The 19,516-nt window shown below is 36.6% G+C and overlaps 1 protein-coding gene across 1 annotated transcript in view; it reads right to left on the reverse strand.

The window, feature by feature from the left end:
• The window catches only part of Cd2ap (CD2 associated protein), a 94,840-nt gene extending 76,667 nt beyond the window's left edge, over positions 1-18,173 (reverse strand). The window contains exon 1 of the mRNA XM_013156852.3: positions 17,954-18,173. Coding sequence (XP_013012306.1) covers positions 17,954-17,957 — 4 coding nt within the window. The 5' untranslated portion in view covers positions 17,958-18,173. The remainder of the gene's footprint in view (positions 1-17,953) is intronic.
• Between the last annotated feature and the right edge of the window lie 1,343 nt (positions 18,174-19,516).

Consider the following 19,516-nt stretch of genomic DNA (forward strand, 5'->3'; position numbering starts at 1 on the left):
AAAAGAAATCAAAATTCTTTGAGGAATTTTGGCGAGTCATAATGCTAGGCAGGAAAAGTATAAAATAAGCCTGAAACATCATGTTGTGCCGAGAAGTAAGGAAGGAAGTCATCCATGAATCATTATCAAACAGATAACGAGAAATGGTATCAAAGGGTGCCTACTGACCAACTTAGGATAATATGAGCATCAAAATAATGAAATTAACAAAATAATCCTAACTAAAAGACTTGGTAGAATACACATTTCCACATACAGTAAAAGTTCACAACAAGAATAAAACAATCCGGCTGGGGATTTAGCTCAGCGGCATAAGCACCTGCCTTGCAAGCACGTAGTCATAGTTCGATTCCTGGTACTTATTTAAAAAAAAAAAAAAAAAAAAAAGAACAGAACAATCCTAAAGTCACGTTTGGTCGTGCACATCTATAATCCCAGCACTCAGGAAACTGAGGCAGAAGTATCACAACTGCAAAGTCAGTACAGACTACATAGGTACTTTGAGGCCAGCGTGGACCAAAAAAAAAAAAAGCTAGAAAAAGATTTTTAAATATCTGTGACAGTATTTAAAAAGTTCACCCATAAAAGAATGAAACCCAAATGAGAAAACTTAACCCATGTATATCTGTAATCTCATACTCAGGATGCTGAAGCAGAAAAGGCACCTTGAATCAGTTTCAGCTACATAATGAGTTCAAGGCCACCATGGACTATGTGACAACACCCTGTCTCGAAAGATAGAAAGAAAGAAAGAAAGAAAGAAAGAAAGAAAGAAAGAAAGAAATGAACAAGCTTGTTATTAGCAACATCAATTTCTAGGGGGGAAAATTCACTTAAGTACTAAAGAAAAATCAGTCTTTCCACTCTGCCAAATCACTAGGCAGGCATGTGGGCAAAGAAAAAGAAAATTAACTCCCATATAGAAAGATGCACGATATTATCCAATAAAGTAAAAGCATGGAAAAAACCAGAAAGACACAATCCAAGAAACAGTGGAGCAATCATGGTAAGATAAGAAGTGCTAAAACAGCACTTCAGCAACAAATCTAAGAAACAATTCAGACGAAAAGGAAACAAAAAGCTTTGGGGCATATCTGAGGGCAAAGAGACAGACTAAAATTTTGTACTATCCTTAACTCAGAAGCAAGAAGGCCAGACAGAAAAGAAACATTAAGAATGCTGAAAATACAATCATATACTACTTGGTTTCATAGTGAAAAATACCTAGATGGTCATAATAATGTAGAAACTATTTTAATAGTTAAAATCAAATTAATTTATAACAAAACAGATGGACTTACTTGTGGTTGTGAAAAAAATGTAAATTTTTTTTTTTTACTTTTTTTTTTTTTTTTTATCGGTACCAGGGATTGAACTCATGACCACCCGCTTGCAAAACAGGCACTTATGCTGCTGAGCTAAATCCCCAGCCCCCAAAAATGTAAATTTTAGCCATTACAAAGGCTAAGAATCCTTTAACATAATTGGGAGAGTAGAGTTGCCAACTAGAGGTACTATCATGTTTATCACACAAAGTGCCAAGCCAGAAATATAATACATATTAACTGCTGGAAAAATAAGTGTGTATCTCTTAGGGACCGAGGATATAGCTCAGTGGCATTAGTGCTTGGCAACTGCAAGGTCATGAGTTCGATTCCTGGTACCAAAACAAAACAAGAAACAAAAAGAAAGAAAGAAAGAAAGAAAGAAAGAAAAAAAGAAAGAAAGAAAGAAAGAAAGAAAGAAAGAAAAAAAGAAAGAAAGAAAGAAAGAAAGAAAGAATACATCTCTTAATTTCATAAGAGAATTGGACCAATCTTTTGGATAAAATGGAAAAGATATGAAGTTATAACTAAATATCACATTATCAAGATTTGAAAAAAGTTAAAATCAACAGCAAAAACACATTTAGAAATATGAAAGTCAAAAATCTTAGAACAAGTACATGTTTCCCTCTGGAGAATGAGCAAAGAACAATATATCAGTTTTGCATTTAAATCAAGTATATATCTTTGTATTTCTATTATACAGAGCTGTAACTTAAATTTTTTTACAAAGCAGTAAATAGTAAAGCAATTTGTTAAATATTATGGCAAAAGTATTTGTAACATGATTTCATTGTGTCAAAAACCTCATTGATTTAAATAAAATCCATTTCTTTTCTCATAGGCAAAAATCATGGTAAATAAGGTTAAATTCTTATTCCTTTAATTTCATTTAGTAAGCTTGTAATTATATTTAATTTAAAAGATTATAAAACATGTATGGTAACACACTTTTGTGAGAAGAAAAGTATCATAGAAAAGTGTCAGCTCTTAGGAGCCTGAGGTAGGAAGATCACCCAATAAGTTCAAGGCAACTCTGAAATACATAGTGAATTTAAGGCCAGCCTGAACTACATAACAAGACCCTATCTCAAAACAGAAGTGCCTAAAGAGCTACATTCAAAATGTTCACTGAAGTCCCCACAGTAAACTTAGTGAGATACTGTCTCAAACTTTTTTTTTTTTTTTTAATTTCAAAAAGGCTCAGTTGGAGGATGGCAGGGATTTAGCTCAGTGGCTCAAATGCCTGCCTGGTAAGCATGTGGTCATGGGTTCAATTTCTGGTAACAAAAAAAAGAAATGAAAAGGCTATGGATGCAAAGGCCCTGGGTTCAATATTTACTTGTAGAACAGAACAGAAAAGTTAACCACGGTTTGGTTACCCTTCCTGCCCAAAAGGATTTAAGATACAGTTATTATCTCCTTGTATTTCATGTGCAACAAGTGAAAGGATTTTGCCCTAGATAGGACATTATAGTAGTGGGAGGCAGGACCAAGGGATGTTTACCTTGAGGTCATTTTCCCCACCCCTAGACAATCAGCTACTGTCACTCAGCGATGCCACCTTTAGGCACCACCCCAGACAAAAGCTATATGTATGCCCCCCATACCACATGTCCAGCAGACAGCCAGAGCCCCAGTGGTCATGGAGTTTCTCTCCAAGTCCTTAGAATAAAGGCCATTTTTACCTTATATTCTCTTTCTTTTACTGTACCAAAAATTCTATCAGTAAAGAATTAATTTTATCCAACAAAAAGGCTTGGACTTTGTCCTGATCACCTAAGTGTCCCTGTTTACCTGAAGACTTTATGATTTGAGAAACTTTTACCTAGAGATCACACCAAAGGCCCAACTGTGTGATTATGTAGGGGTTTGGGCCCATCTTTTATTCATTCTATCCTAAGAGGTGCTGGAAAACCAAAGGTTAGCCACAGTTAGTTAGCTGTATCTCAGGAAAACGAATCCTGGACTTCAAGGCTGAGGTGAGCATTCCTGGTCTGCAACGAAGTGTGGGGTGCTGCATCTCATTGCAGTAAGGAAGTAAGGGCTTCCATGACCCCATAAGAGAGGATGACTGGAAGCTCCACCTTAGGATCTTTCCTAGTCTCGCCACATGCTTAATGAAACCTTTATGATTTTAATCTGTATCTTTTCACTTTAATAAGCCACAATTAAAAGTTTAACAGATCTGTACAACCATCTGTCATGAAGACTGGCTAGGAAGCTCCAATCCTGCAGGTGGCTTACAAGTGAGGGAGACTCTTAAAAAAAATTTTACAAGCTTTACATCATTATTATCTTATTGTACACTCAAACAGCAAGTTCAGTCATCCAAGTATTGTAATTCTCTTTCTAGTTTTCCTCACAATACAAAAAGTTGTATTTGTAATCTCATTGGAATCCTAGCAAGTTAATTCCAATCTACCACCACCAATCCAAAGACACCAAGACATATTCCAAGTTAAGACAGCTAACGGGTCCTAAATCCAATCCCCGTGAGGCCATGCGGACAAAGGGCTTGATCCTCGGTCTCTCCCAGAATTTATTATCTTGTGAAGAAGAGGGGTGGCTCAGGGATGAGTGACAGTGAGGATGGCAGGAATTACCTGAGTAACTTGAGCTGGCTGGCCAGATGCAAGATTGACATCTCTGGAAATTGCAGAGATAAAGATATGCAGAAGGATCAATTTACAAAATCCAATTAGGATAGCAGTGGAATTGTTTTGGAGGGGCTATGGCTTTGGTTTCTGGTGTGCAAACTCTTGTGCCCTGGGGAGTCATAGCCTCTTATCCTAAGGCTCTACCCAGTTGACATTCCCAGAGCTGTTTGCTTTAACATCTCACAGTGCTCAATCCTGTACATGGAGAACACTATGTGAGGAAACAGGACTGTCTGTCGGCTATAGAGAATGCTTAATAGCACCTTGGCTAGCCTTATTTGCAATTGCTTAGCCAATTGAAGAGGTATACCCTAGCCAGCTTTTTACATATCAGTATAAGGAAATGAATCTCCAAATAATCAAAGTCACAGTAATTGTTTTGGATTCAAAGGTAGTCACCAGTTTGTCTCTCACACTATCTTGCAATGAACATGTTAACTAGATAAAAACAAGTTATTAAAAAGACTATGTTATTTACCAGACAGTATATAACAATTTACTGAAAAGTTAAAACTGCTTAAACAGAACCTTATTTAATTCAAGAGTTTCTTATACAACTAACACGTAAGCCACCATTTTAAGAATCAACACCTTCCTATTTTGGAAACTCACACAATTCATTCTTTCTATTAAAAGTGGTAAATTTCAAAGAAAAATAAGACTTTTTCACTATTTAATAAAATTGTTTAACGAATTAAGGTATGTATTTAAAAATTTTAGTTACCCTAAAGTCTGCAATGTATATTTATAACTAATCCTAAATTTACCTTTAAGTAACTCTAAAACACTTTATATGTCTAGATACTTTGAAGTATTTCCTCCATCTGTCCATATGACCTTCTTTCATTTTCTCTGCCCATATTACATGGACATCATTCACTTCTCTAATTCATACTTACTTATAGCCATCCAATGCACTGTTGCTGTTATTACTTTAAACCATTGTTTTTTAGATCAGTTAATTAAAAGATAAGATTTTTACTTTCAATTACTTTTATGCTTTTGTTTTATGTAGGTCTGAGTTTCTATTTCTCCTTTTCTCTAAAGAACGTCAAGTTATTATATTTTTTTTCTTTCCTTTTGCAATGCTGGAGCTTGAACCCATTCCCTGTATATGTTGTGCAAGGGCTTATGACCTGTATCCCCAGCTTCTTTTAACATTTCTTTTATGGCAAGTCTGCTGGAAAGGTATCTTTGGATGTTGGGATTTTCTTGGTTTTTTGAGACAGTCTTAACAAGTAGTTCAGACTTATCTGGAACTCATGGAAATTCACCTACCTTAGCTTCCCAAGTGCAAGAAATGGGATTATAAGCATGTGCTAGTTTAAGGCACTTTTGTTTCTGTATAACTGAAAAAGTCTGTTTCTCTTCTGAAGGATAATTTTGCTTGATATAGGCTTCTAGGTTGCTGTATTCTTCTGCCAACACTTTACTTCATTCCGTTCTTGCTTTTGTGATCTCTAGAGACACTTGTTGAAATTCTTAATTCTTCTATCCTCTTCATGGGTGTATGTGTTTACTGGTACTGGGGATTGAACTCAGGGGTGCTCTAACCACTGAGCTACATCTTTATTTTTATTCTGAGATAGGGTTATGCTAAATTGCCAGGATGGCCTTGAACTTTAACGATCCTTCAGCATTAGCCTTCTGAGTACAGGTGGGATTACAGGTGTGCCTATTTGGATGCGCCTATTTTTAAACACAGGTAGCATTCTAACTTTTTCAGATTATCAAACTACATTCAACACTAAGTTCTCATTTATTAGAACTAAATAAACCAAGCTTTCAAAGTGAATAAAACAGATTCCCATGATCCTATTTGGGATTTGGCTAGTATTTAATTAGTCACCTTCTCTCATACTAAATACTAAAATTATAATTACCTGATTGACCAGTTTTACTAAGCCACATCAAACGGTAGCAATACTTGTATGATTAGTTAATTCAGTAACCCACTTCCAAAGCATCTCAAAAGACTAAACACTCCAAAGATGCCTATAAAGATGAGCAGTAAAAAATGAACTGGAGCCACAAAAGATTACAGAAAACATGAACAGGCCTGTCGGTTCTAAAGAGAAATACTAGAGTTGAGCCAGTCCAAAGTTGCAAATCTAAACACTGAATGAAATGAAAATTTTGTTTTAAAAAAAAAAAAAAAACTGGCGATGACAAGGGGATTGGGGAAACCAGAAGAAAGGAAGGAGAAGTAAAATGATTATGATCAACTCTGTCAAGATGAATGTAATTATTATGTACTACAAATATATACTAATGAAAAAACACAAATTACTATGGAATCTTTTAAAACAGACTTACAATCTAGTAATACTTCTAAAAACCAGTTTAAACCAGCATCAAAAGCACTTTCCTGAAAAATGACTATGTACTTTAAAGGTTAATTCTTTGAAAACTACCACAGAACACAAAACAAACTTACAAAACTCCACTAATTAAAATCATCAGCATTTAAAACAATTCAAATAGTACTACGACTAAAGATCATGTACTCTCAATGTATCAATGTACTCTCATAAATACACAGCATTTTAAATAAAATGCCAATTAAGTAAATTCGAAATCACAACACAGTCATCACAGGACAGGTTTAATCTTTAAAAATCTAATTTATCTAACAGACAAAACAAGAAAATCATAATGAAATTCAAAAATAGCATTTAATAAAATTTAGCTTTTTCCTATGTGAACTGCATCCCTCTGGTTCCAATAAAAGGCATGAAGTCAACTCCAAGCCTTGCCCCAGAAAATTAGCCTTGGGGCCAACAAGGTAATTCAGTCCTCTCACGATAGCAAGATTTATAAAAATGTTGACACATAAAAGATTTGTATTAAGGCAACTGTTCTCAACTAGGTTGATCTTTACAACACAGGACATTTGGCGATGTGTGGAAATCCTTTCTACTGTTTCAGAGAGGGAATGCAACCTAAGCATCTAAAAGATAGAGACTAGATGCTACTAAGTGTCCTACAACGCATAAATAGTCCCCCCAATCCCGACAAAGCATTAAATGGTCCAAAATGTCACTACAGGGCTGCCAAAATCTGAAACTGCACAATCAGAGAAAGAGGTCACATTTAGATTTTCATCTCACGCCATAACCCATAAATTCTAGTTGAATAAAAAAAAAAAAAACTATTATGACACACATACAGTTGGATCATGAGGGTGCTATGAAGTTCAACAGCTGAGGGTGCTACTACAAGATGTCTTACTGGGAGTAGCTTCCCTTTGCCCACATGTTTGTGCAACTGAGCATGAAGAACTAAAACTTTTGAAAATGTGAGCCAAAATAAACCACTCCTCCTTAAAGCTGCAGGTGTCAGGTACTGAGTCTTAAGTATGAGAAAAGTGATTACACAAACATAGTTAAAATTTTTACAAGTATTTTACCAGAAAATATTTACTAAAACATGTGCACAATGTACAATAATATTCCACAATTTTAGGTGATAAATTTTTACCTTTGTTTGGGTTGTTTTGTTGCTATTTTTTCTTTTGGGAAGGGTTGTTTTGTTTTCCTTTGAAGTGGGGTCTCACTATGTTGTCCTGGCTAATCTCAAATTTCAAAATCAAGTGATCCTCCAGCTTCAGCTTCCAATAACCTACCGCATCAAGCTACATTTATTTTTAAACTAAACCAATAAACTCATTTCAACTCACATTACTGCTGGCCAGTTTTTAGAAATTTGAATTTAACAATTCTTTGATTATAACAATTTAAGCTTGTTTTTCATACATATGTATTTTTGGTGAATGTTCAGAAACATGGAGAAATTCAAATGATGGCTTCAAATTTTTTCATGACTTTTAAGTTCCACTACTTACAAGTCATCTTTATAACTATTATGTTTTTAAAGCTCATTTGGAAATTGAATGAAATCCTTTTATATCAACTCTTCATTTTTTGGTTAGTTTAAAATTTCCTTTCACTTGATATTTGATTATTAACATTTCCAGAATGTTTATTATACTAAGCACTATATTGAGTATTTGGCATAAAATATTACTGTTCCCATTCTTCAGAAACAGGAATCAAAGTTACAGAGATTGTTACACCCAGAGTTAAAGGCAAGATGTGGAAGAAGCAAGATCAGACTTGCACTGATTTGATTTTAAAGCATATCCTCTTATTTCTTAGAACATTTTGGAGAAGAAAAAAAAAAAACATTAACCAGTAATATGAAAAAACTTGAAACAATCACTTGGGTTTTTTTTGTTTTGTTTTGTTTTTTGTCTTTTTCGTTTTTTATCGGTACCAGGGATTGAACTCACAACCGCCTGCTTGTAAGGCAGGCGCTTATGCCGCTGAGCTAAATCCCCAGCCCCAACAATCACTTATATTTCTCCAAATTTCTAAGCATTCACCAAAATACACACAAATAGAAAATAAGATTAATTTTTATAATCAAAGAATGGTTAAATCAAAGTTCTAAAGACATTATCCAACTAGCAGTTGAGAGCATTTCCTCATCACTGTGTTCACAACCCAGCACAATGTCTATCATACAGCAGGTAATTAACAGGTACTTCACACTAACTGAAAGATAATAACATACTACAGAGTTCTTAATTCTCATTTCAAGTTTAATATTGATGTTCAATGAATTCAGTTTTCATATATGCTAATTATAAAACAAGTATAATCACACTCAATGTGTATTCAGCAAATATTTAAGTGGCTGCTCCTAAATGACACTTGTTTTTGGTACTTGTAGTATTTCTAAAAAAGAAAAAAATTTTTGAAACCTCCCTGTACTCTTGGACCTTATAATCTAACAGGTGAAGGGGCTGGGGGTTTAGCTTAGCGGCATAAGCGCCTGCCTTACAAGCAGGCAGTCGTGAGTTCGATCCCCGGTACTGATAAAAAGGAAAAAAAAGACAAGAAAAAAATCTAACAGGTGAGTCAGAAATGAACAAATATACTGGGAATTTGATTCAGTAGTAGAGGGTTTGCCTAGTACATTGAGGACCGTGTTGTATCTCCAGCACTGCAAAATACAGTAAATAAAAATAAAGAGTATAACAAGGAAATTACAAAGTAAGTTACAACCTGGATTACAGACAGGATAAAATAGGGCAGGATTAAAGAAGATCAAGAATGTCTGTTATCTATAACCCAAACTCCCAAGACAAAGACTGTTCCACATATTACTGCAGTTGAGAGTATAACCAGAGCATAGGATTGCCTGAGTTCAAACACTTGCCTTTGCCTTGAATTATTGTTTCCTATCTGTAAAATAAGAGTAACTACTCAAAAAAAAGTAGATTTGATGTGAGAATTAGTAATGGCTGTACAGTGTTTAAAACTGTGCCTGAAACAAAAATACCTAATATTCACTAAATATTAATACCTATTACAATGTACTGCAATTTCCTCACTAATGAGTAAGTACCCAGAAAGCAAATACTCTGTCTGCCATTTTTGTGCTTCTGTATGTGCTGACACAGAATATCAAGGAAACATTTGTTAAATTATTTTTCCCCCCAAAAAATGAGCCAGGCATGGTGGCACATGCCTGCAATCTCAGCACTCAGGAGGTCGAGGCAGGAGGATGGTTCCAAGTTCAAGACCAGCTTGGGATACAAAGTCAGCCCAAGGCCAGCCTGAACTGCATAACGAGACCCTACCTCAAAAAGACAAAAAAAGTAAAAATAAAAAATAATGAGAAGACTAACTCAAAGGAACTGAAAGTGTTAAGATGTGAGGAAGAAATCACATAATAAGCTACTAAGTAGTTTTTCAGAACTTTTCTCAGGTCACACACCTCACTAAAAATCACAAGAACATAGAGAGCATTTTTCCAAAACAACTGTACTGCAGAAATCCACACAAATTCTTACACAGTTAAAAGTCTGTGAAATGTAAAAAAAAAAAGTCTGTGAAATGCAAAAAAATGTTAAAAAAGGGTCTGTGAAATTTTTCCCCATGTCATTTTTGGGAATTCACTGTGTTCATAAAAATTGTTTTTGTTTTCCTTTCTACCTCTGTATCAACAGTATTTATTTATGAAACACCATTCTTTTTTCTTATTTCTGAAGTTTAAAAAGTATTAAACTGAGAAAGATAGCTTTCTCTTTACTAAAGGCACAACTCAGCCCTTTGATTTTTTTTATTTTGAGATAGCGTAACCCGGACTAGCCTGGAACTTTTAATCTTGCCTCACCCTCTTGCCCAGCTCAGCTTACAGGCTTTGCAATGGTGTCCAGTCAAAAATATTTCATTTAGAAAACGAAATATACATGAAACCTATTGCACGCTATTCTGTAAAATGTATTTTTCCATAAAAAATGTACTTATGTATTTAATTTTAATTACCACTAATTATTAAATATCTAACAAAGTAGCCTTATCTTTCATTACTTTTATATATCCTCACTAGGTCCACACAGATCTGCTGATTCAAAATCTCAAAACATTTGCAAGTTTTACATTCTAAAACTGCACTATTTAGCTGGTATTCAGCAGTCACATGTTAAAATACTGTACAATGAAATACCTCCACATAAACCAAATTGACCAACTGACCATGAGAAATGTGGATAGTCCAAACAGAGACGTTATATAAATATTAAACACATCATATTTCAAAGATGGGAAAAAAATGTAATCTCATCAATCACTATATATTTAGTATGCTGAAATAAATGTATTTTCTTTAACCAACATAACCAAAAATTATTAGTTTATTTCACTAATTCCTTTCTAACATGGCTACTAGAAAATATAAAATTATGATTAGCATAGCTTCAAAGAATAGTATGTGTGTACATCTACCTTTACTTGTTTCATAATACCCACTTTAAACAGTCTAATTTTACAGTTTAAAATTGTATACCTCACTTTCAACAAACTTTTAAAGCTAAAAAGTAACTCTTTATGGTTAAATTTGGTTAATGATAACCCAGAGATTCACACAGAAATGTTTCTCATTTAAAAATGTGTAACTTTCCCTTATCTAGGTAGCTATGGAGCAGATAATCAATAGGCCCACCTACCAAGATAAGATGCTTCATATCTGAAATATTGATTCTTAACTAAAGTCTCAATAAGCTATACAGAAGGAATTTTTTTTTAAATGTCAACCACCAATTTGAAACGTAATTTCATTAGGCATCATTGACCATATTTCAATGTATTTAACTATTGTTACTCTTGTACAATCTTATTTTGAAATTTTGTACCACTGTTTATTGTTTTTCCTTTAAAATTAAAAAAGTCACAACAGCAACAAATATATATGTATATATTTAAATTTTACATTACTTATTAGATTAGCTCTCTCCAATGACTCCATATTAAAGTGTTAATCAGTGTTAATGGACATACAACAGGCTTCAATTTTTTGTTAGTCATGGAAAGGTTGAAAAACTTTCAATTCAGTAAATAAATAATGCAGTTTTTAGCATCCATGAGCACAAGACAAGTGATTCCATTTACATATAAAATGTACAGAATAACAAAAGATTTTCATTTAGGCTTTAAGCCATGAGGTTCCAGTTATAAATTTAAGTGTGTTTTACAGAATAAGGAAAGTAAGAATTAAGAATAATTTTAGCAAAAGAGCATACTTTTAAGTATTGAAATAGTCCTCATATTTCCATTTGACATTCATTCTGAAAATTTATTTATTTCATCGCTTAAGGCAATGTTTTAAATTGCTCCCTCAAATTTGTTTGATAAGAATGACCTAGTTAGAACATAAATAAGAATAGATTCTTTATTTTATATGGTGTGCACACATACACCAAAATAGTAGTCAAAAAATTTACAAGTGTAAGCTGCTACAGCAGAGGAGGAAAAATGCAGGGGTTGGGTGTGCAGCAGTAGCAATTGAATAGAGAATTCCTTGCATTGAGCTACATTCCCAGTCCTTTTGTATTTAAGGCCAGGGTCTCCATAAATCACTAAGTTACCCAAGCGGTAACTTGCAACCCTCTAGCTTCAATCTCCCAAAGTGCCAGGATTACAACTATGTGCCACTACATCCAGCAAAGAAGAAATTTTAACTAAAGCCTAATGTAAATTAGATCTTAGGAGAACGCAGTTCTAAATAAAGCTGTTTCAAAAGTAAATGAGAAAATTCATGTACAACAGCCTAAATTTGAACAACCAGCTATAAATACATTTCTTAAAAAAACTCATGACTATATTAATATTTTGGCATTTATTACAATAATCATAACTATAGGACTGACATTCTTATAGTTAATAGTCAGTCTAGATGTTAAGTAAGTTTCTGACCTCAGTACTGTCAGTCACTGAGAACTTCAAATAAAATATCTTGGACCATTTAGTTCAACAGCATAGGCCGCCTGCCTGGCAAGCACAAGGTAGTGAGTTCAATCCCCGGTACTGAAAAATAAAATAAAATAAAATAAAATATCTCAAACGATCACCTCAAGTGAAAGCTTGCTGCACTGTAAAAACTCATGCCAAGAGTAAAGGAAAAATATCTTGGCTATTGCTGCTATTATTTGGGTCTTGAATGGCCCCCAGAGATTCCCTGTTCCCAGCAAGTAACACTACTGGGAAGTGGTAGAATCTTTAGGAGGTAGAACCTAGAGAAGAAAACTTAGGCTACTGGGGGCATGTCCCTGAAGAGTTTGACAGGACCCTGAACATTCCCTGTGTCTTTTTCACTTCCTGAATGCCACAAGGTGAGCAAGCCTCCCTCTGCCAGGTGTTCCTGCTATGTCATACTATGCTGCCACAAGCCCAAAGCAACTGAGCCAAGAGATCATGAACTGAAACCTCTGAAACAGTGAGCCAAAACAAGCTTTCCCTCTTTTTAAGTTAATTATCGCAGATATTTTATTAGAGCAACAGAAAGCTTATTAACATAACTGCCAATACCTACTATATCATCATCATCAACAATCAGTCACATCAATGGAAGATGAATAAATCCTACTTGCCTTCTAATGCAAGAATTCATATCCAAATAACCTTTATCACCTCCTATTATACTTTAACATTTCTGACACTAGAATATATCCCCTTTAGGTACAAGATCATGGTGGAAAGTTTAAAGTATACAAAATCTGAAAGAGATATGACATGCTAAGGTTCTAGGAAAGGATTCCATAGCATTGTCATAATATTTTAACTGTCAAAATCTTAAGCGATATATCAATTCAAAATAATAGATCTTCTATAGCAGAGTTTTTTCGTAGACTAAAATTCCCTTAACTGGAAACAACTATGTTTTCAGGAAATCAGAGTTCAATAAAAACAGGCAGGTTAAAGAGAGAACATCCAAGCCCCTGTGACCTTCAGAAATAAACAAAAACAAAAACCAATAAGCAAACAAACAAAAAAATGTCAAATTTAGTCCAAAGAAGGAAACATTTAGAAGCCAAGAGGAAATGCTTATCTCACTTGGGGCTAAAACCAAGGTTATGACTCAAAAATACACCACTGTAGTATGTTCTCAGGTTAGAAAAGTCCACAAAATTATGAAGGGATTCTAACATTTCATAGCAGCATTTAAATGTCCTACTGTCAACCAGTCTAAACACCTAACAAACCCAAAAGAAAGTGGGGGCGGGGGGAGGACTGGAAAGGAAAGGCATACTCTTTTTAAGAGAGAAAGACAAGAGAGATTCTACTAACTTCCCTAATACAGTACCATATCAATAAAACCAAAGGATCAAAAGTTAAAAGTACTTTAACGTTTCTTATTCCTTGCTTGCCCATGTACTATTATGTTGGCAGTTGTAATTACTTAACACCCTTGAGGTTGTATACTACTTGTTTCTGAAAGAGAAGGTATGCCGAAAATTCACAACCTGCTCTGCTTTCAGGATCATGCAGACAAAAAGAACAGCAAAAGCTGGTCCATCAAATTGTCTGGGACCAAATAAATAGATGGGAATGGTAGATTATAACCATGAATATTCTCAAGCATTTAGATAAGTAGATGGATCTATTAAAACCAAAGGTTACTTAAGATCACTTGTATTATACAGATATAGCTATTAATGTCCACTAACTACAAAATTTTGTCAAAATGCATGAAGTACAAAATTCAAGAAGTTTTAAGACATTGGAGTACCAAGATATGACTGTACCTACCTTGTATCGCTCATAAGAAATCTGGGCCCTGTCTGTTTTCATTTCCCTATGGCTAGGTCTTCAAGTCCTCTCACAGACCCTATTTCCTCCCTTTCCTCCCCACCATGCCAGTCTGAGTTGCTTGATCGCTAACTCATGTTACCTACCAACCCCAAGTCAGTCCAAGCTCAAGCTGACCAGCTCCATCTTCTTGCATCCTGCAATGTTATCTCTGATCCTGACTTGCCCACTGCACGCATATATGAACTTCCATTTAAATTTCCCAAACTAGCATTCTACCCCTACCTCTTCTAGAAAGATGTTCGGCCCACTTGCAGATATTATTTGGCACCTGAATTCTCTTTGTGTTGAACCTGTGTAGTAGACAACAATTCCTACAACAAGCAGGTCACAGCTCCATCATATTGAATATTCAACGTTATATTTTATTTGTCCTTTCGTTTCTGAACACAAACACTGCAAACCTGATTTTTCACAGCATTCGTCCCCCAGGTATTGAAAAAACAAGTCTGTAGATCCGCCCTACGCTCCCCAAAATCAAGAATCTTGACATTCTTTCTCAACCTATTTTCATGCCTTTGACACAAACATATTACTTCACATAAAATTTTTATCAAACTCAAAATATATTTAATAGAGGGAGATATTCCATCAGAGGAAGCCGGGGTGGGTGTCACTGGTTTGTGTTAGATATATATAAAATTTTAGGGAAATTTTTTATTGATATCATGAACCAAAAGACTTTCTGCTTTATAACTTTTTAATTTTAAATGCCTCAAAATTATCTTACTAAATTATTATAACATAATTTTACTTGTAAAACTCCTCATTAAGAAGTACATAGCAAACTTCAGATTAATTTCTATAGGAAAACATACTAGAAATTTAACTCCCATCCATAATATGATTTTGCAGAATTAAAACTATTCAAAGCCTGAAACATTAAAAAAAAAAATATGATCATGAGTGCTTCCTCTAATTAAAGAATACAATTACTAGATTGGTCAGTAATTTAAGTTTAAAACAAAAGTTTCTTAATATTCCTTTTTCTTTTCCTGCTTTGCACTATTTTAACTGAAGTAAATCCTAATAATGAAAGGTTGGCAGGAAATTTCTATTTGCAACTACTGATTTGCGTGAATGAAGATCTTCTCCAAAGAACAACAAAACAAATTACTGTTATACACATATATGTATAAAATAAACCAAATGCAAATTGTAAGCCTTTTCCCCCAGCACTGGGACTGAACTAAGAGCCTTAACACTTTACAGCCCCAGCCTTTTTATTTTTTATTTTGATTCAGGGTCTTGCTTAAGTTGCCTGACAGACATCAAAACTGGTAAATCCTCCTGCCTCAGTCTCCCAGAGTGCTGTAATTACTGGCACGTACCAACACCTCTGGCTATAGATAAGCTTGCAAAATAAATTTTAAATTAGGAAATTCAGTCCTTAAGATCCACACATTTTTTCAAAAGTAAAAATTTACATAGTTATATTTTGTACCATTTTCTATCTTCTTTCATTCTAAATTCCTGGAATATAGAAAAATAAATATTGCCTATCTATCACCTTTAAGGTCATTCCAAATTCCATTATACAGATGCATCAAATTTCTTGATAAGCATCCTGTTAACAAACAGAACTAAAACTATCAGTGTAACATAAAATTCAAGTTAAGTGTCTACTAGTATTCATCCACTTCAGAGTTCTCCCTAGGAAGATGATGTAGCTCTGTCACAGAGGTATTTGCCTGGCATGCATAAGGCCCTGGATTAGGTACTCAGCTAGCATTGACAAAAGAAAGTTTCTCCAAAACAATAAAATATTTTCCTAAGCAATAAACAAATAATGTAGTTTCTTGCATTATATTCAATACTGACAAAAATATTAGTATCTAAATAATTTTTGTATGGTCACATTACATAAAACTCAATTTCTGAGTGCAAAATGATTTCATTTCATTGATCTCTGAAAAATAATATCCTGCTTCTAACAATGGCAAAAATAATCGTTTGTTCTCGAATTAACAAGAGTTAAGGAAATTCCTTAACAAGAGTTAAGGAAATCATTTGAAAATGAAAATTATCAGCACTCTACAATAGTTCAATCGATCCTAACAACTTCTACGTTTGATACTTTCCTCCCACTTAACGATCCAGGAGATGAAGCCCTGTGAGGATACTTGCTCATCATGTACATCATCTAATAAGGACCATCACTTAAAGGTATCACATTACTCTCGAGACAAATAAACGTGAGGCTTTACATTCTGTGACAAATTAGGTAAAGGCATCATGTAAATATTTTATTATTTGCATCTTAAATCCTAAGAAATAAAGACAGCTGACAAAATCTTACACATTTTTCAAAAAATAACTACAAGCATCCCACATAACAGATCTTCAAAACGTATCTTGAGTAATCAAGTTGACAGTATGCTAACACAGATCTTCAGCAAGATTATCTGACAACTCACTTCTCTAGAACACAGGTCAGCCAGTAAGAAAAGAGGTATTGCAATGTTCAAGTATTGGTGTTCATTTACTTTTCTCTACCGCCTCATACTCTAGTAATGGCCTGCTGATTTCTCCCCTATGTAGAATCATAAACGTGAATGTGATTTCCACACTACAGGTACTGAACACAAAACAAGATGGGGTTGGGTGGGGGTGGCACCAATCCATGTTACAGGCACAGCCAATGAAAAAGCTGGAAAAAAGCACTTTACTTCAAAAACCAAAGGAGTTATTTAGTATTTGGATCAACAGTCCAACATACCATCCAACAGATTCTCAGCACATCACAGCAACTTAAAAAGTCATGAATTATGATTAGCACATCAAAAGAAGTTTAATTATAACATCCATCCTATTTAAGACAGATAAAGAATTATGTAACTTTAGTGTAATTTTCACCCAAAGAGTTAAAATGGTTTTATAATTTGGTGCTTAAAAAAGTAAGCCCACAATTACTTTGTAAGAACAACTAATGGATTAAAAAGAAATTCATCTGAAAATTCCAAATAGCAAACACTTCGTTTTACTGTCTGAGTCCAAGAACACTGGGTGTGTAAAAGGCACCTTAAAGCAGGAGGGAAGTGAGAAAACATAAAATTAGAAAGTCTAAAAACACCAAACAGTCAGACGAGTGTCTACAAACACTGAGCTCCACGCATTCTCCACAAAACAAAGTGTGGGCAGCGGATGCCACATCAGCAGTACTCTGCATTTGCCCTGCCACTAAATCCTGTGAGCTTCATGAATTATTAATTCCGGTAATGGTTTTGTGGATAGGAAGCAGCACCAACTCTGGAGTGGAAGAAGTGATAGCGTCCCCCTGATTTGCTCCACCACCCCGAACTTGGTTTATTATTCTTACAGAAGCACAAATCTAACTTAAAAAAGAAAAAAAAAACTTTTGTTAAGAAAGTTAATTTTAAAGCATCGAGGGGGTTCGCATCCAGCCCGTGCTGAACTTTTAATTACGAGAACTGCTACAGCGCTCAACAAACTGCTTTCACGGCCCTGGGACCCATTCAGGATCCCCCGCCTGCAAAGTGAACTTCAGAACCCAGAACGTCCAGCCCCGGCCCAGGCCTAGCTACACAGGAAGCGCTGGCTCCGCGACCCCGGGACAGGGCCTGGCGGGGTGTGGCCCCGGGTCCCCGGAAACGACCCCAAAAGAGCCGGCAAGTGGGATTTTCCCCTGTCCGGACTTTCGGGGTGACGGCGAGGCGGGGGAAGGGGCAAGGGGTACAGGGGGCGGGGCGGAAAGTGAGCTGGACTCCCAATAGCAGTCAGAAGCCGGGTTGGGAGTCAGGAGTCCGGGGTCGTGTGGCCCACACCCCACCTCGACCGGGACGCCCTTACTCACCCATGCTGGGGCCCGCGGAATTCCGCCTCCGCTGCACAAGCCGTCCGGCCGCTCCGAGTCAGACGGGCCAAGCAGGCGCCTCCATCCACCGCGCGCCGCCCGCCCTCGCGCCACGAGCGCCGCCCGCCGAACCCGCCCCTCAGCCCCGCCGTCCGGACGCCGCCACTTCTGAGGAGACGCGACCGCCGCAAGGAAGGTGCGAACGCGCGCGACGCGGAGGTCTCGCGAGAACACCCAGCGCAGGCCCCGCCCCGCTCTGCCCGCCGGGTGCCAGGTGCGGTGACGTCACGTCGGCGCCTACTCGGACTCGGCTGCACGTGAACGCGCGTGGGAGCTGCGTGCCCTTTCAAGAAATCTTGACACCTAATTCGCGGTCACTGACGCTAAACCGCTCTGCGGTTTGGGGCTGGCAGCCTGAGTTCTCAGTTTGTAGCCGCTTTGGCCCGGATAAAGGACCTGTCTGCACCCCAGTTTCCGGAGTCAGCAGCGTGGTGTTGGGTCTGCACCGAGCCACAGCTGGTGGACGCCAGCACCGCCCTCCTGCAGGCCGGCCTTTGCCAATTTCCGGTCTCCTGTTACCTCCAAAAACGTTGCACATGATTCTAAAACAAGAATTGTCAAGTTCACAAGCAGAGTCCAAAAAGAAGCAAAAAACAAATCCAATGTGCGTGTCTCACCAAGATGTGGGCTGCGTGGTGCTGTTATGGTGGAACAGGGCATGTCTGCTCTTCAGTCAAAAATTGTTTGATGTTCATTATTCTCCTCCCAAGCAAAAATAAACATAAAGCTGATGTGCACCCCTTATCCTGATGACTACGCTCTAGGAGATGAGACATGAACACATAAAGATTAGGGAGGGAAATGCCTCGAATGCTTCAGATTTTAAAGGAAAAGAAATTACTCTGGGCAATAAGTTGCACTGCAGTTTTAGGAAGACAGTAATGTAGCCTGAAGGAGTCCTAGGTGTGAAGATAGATGCCGAACACAATATTCCTAACCCGATAAGAAATCTGTGTGGCTCAAGCAATGCCAAAGAAAGTAGACCAAGCCCAGTGAGGTGGCACAAACCTGTAATCCCACTTTCTGCTGAAGCAGAAAAGTTCTATGAGGGTAGGAGTTCCAAATTTGGGGGAGACACCCCACAGTGAGACAGTCTTAAAAAAAAAAAAAAAAGTAGACAAAAGACTTTTTTTCAGTACTTGAGATTGAACCTAACCTTTGCACTGAGATGTGTCCCCAGCCATTTTTTTTTTAATTTTTATTTTTATACTTCAACTTGCAGTCTTCCTGCCTCAGCCTCCTAAAGTACTAGAAGTAGACTGTTTAAAATTTGGGAAACCATGTGTGGTTGCGCACACCTGTAATCCCAACACTTTGGAGGCTGAGGCAGGAGAACTGCTGTGAATTTGAGGGTCAGTCTAGACTAACATGGAGAGTTCAAGGCCAGCCTGAACTGCATAGCTAGACACTATCTCAAAAAGAAAGGGGTGCGGAGATGAGGTTGGTAAGAAATAGAAGAGAGGCCCAGGATTTAGCTCAGTGGCTTAAGCGCCTGACTGGCAA

The sequence above is a fragment of the Cavia porcellus genome, unplaced genomic scaffold (assembly GCF_034190915.1).
Source record: "Cavia porcellus strain 051 isolate PalLab524CR breed Dunkin Hartley unplaced genomic scaffold, mCavPor4.1 scaffold_28, whole genome shotgun sequence".
Classification (NCBI taxonomy): domain Eukaryota; kingdom Metazoa; phylum Chordata; class Mammalia; order Rodentia; family Caviidae; genus Cavia; species Cavia porcellus.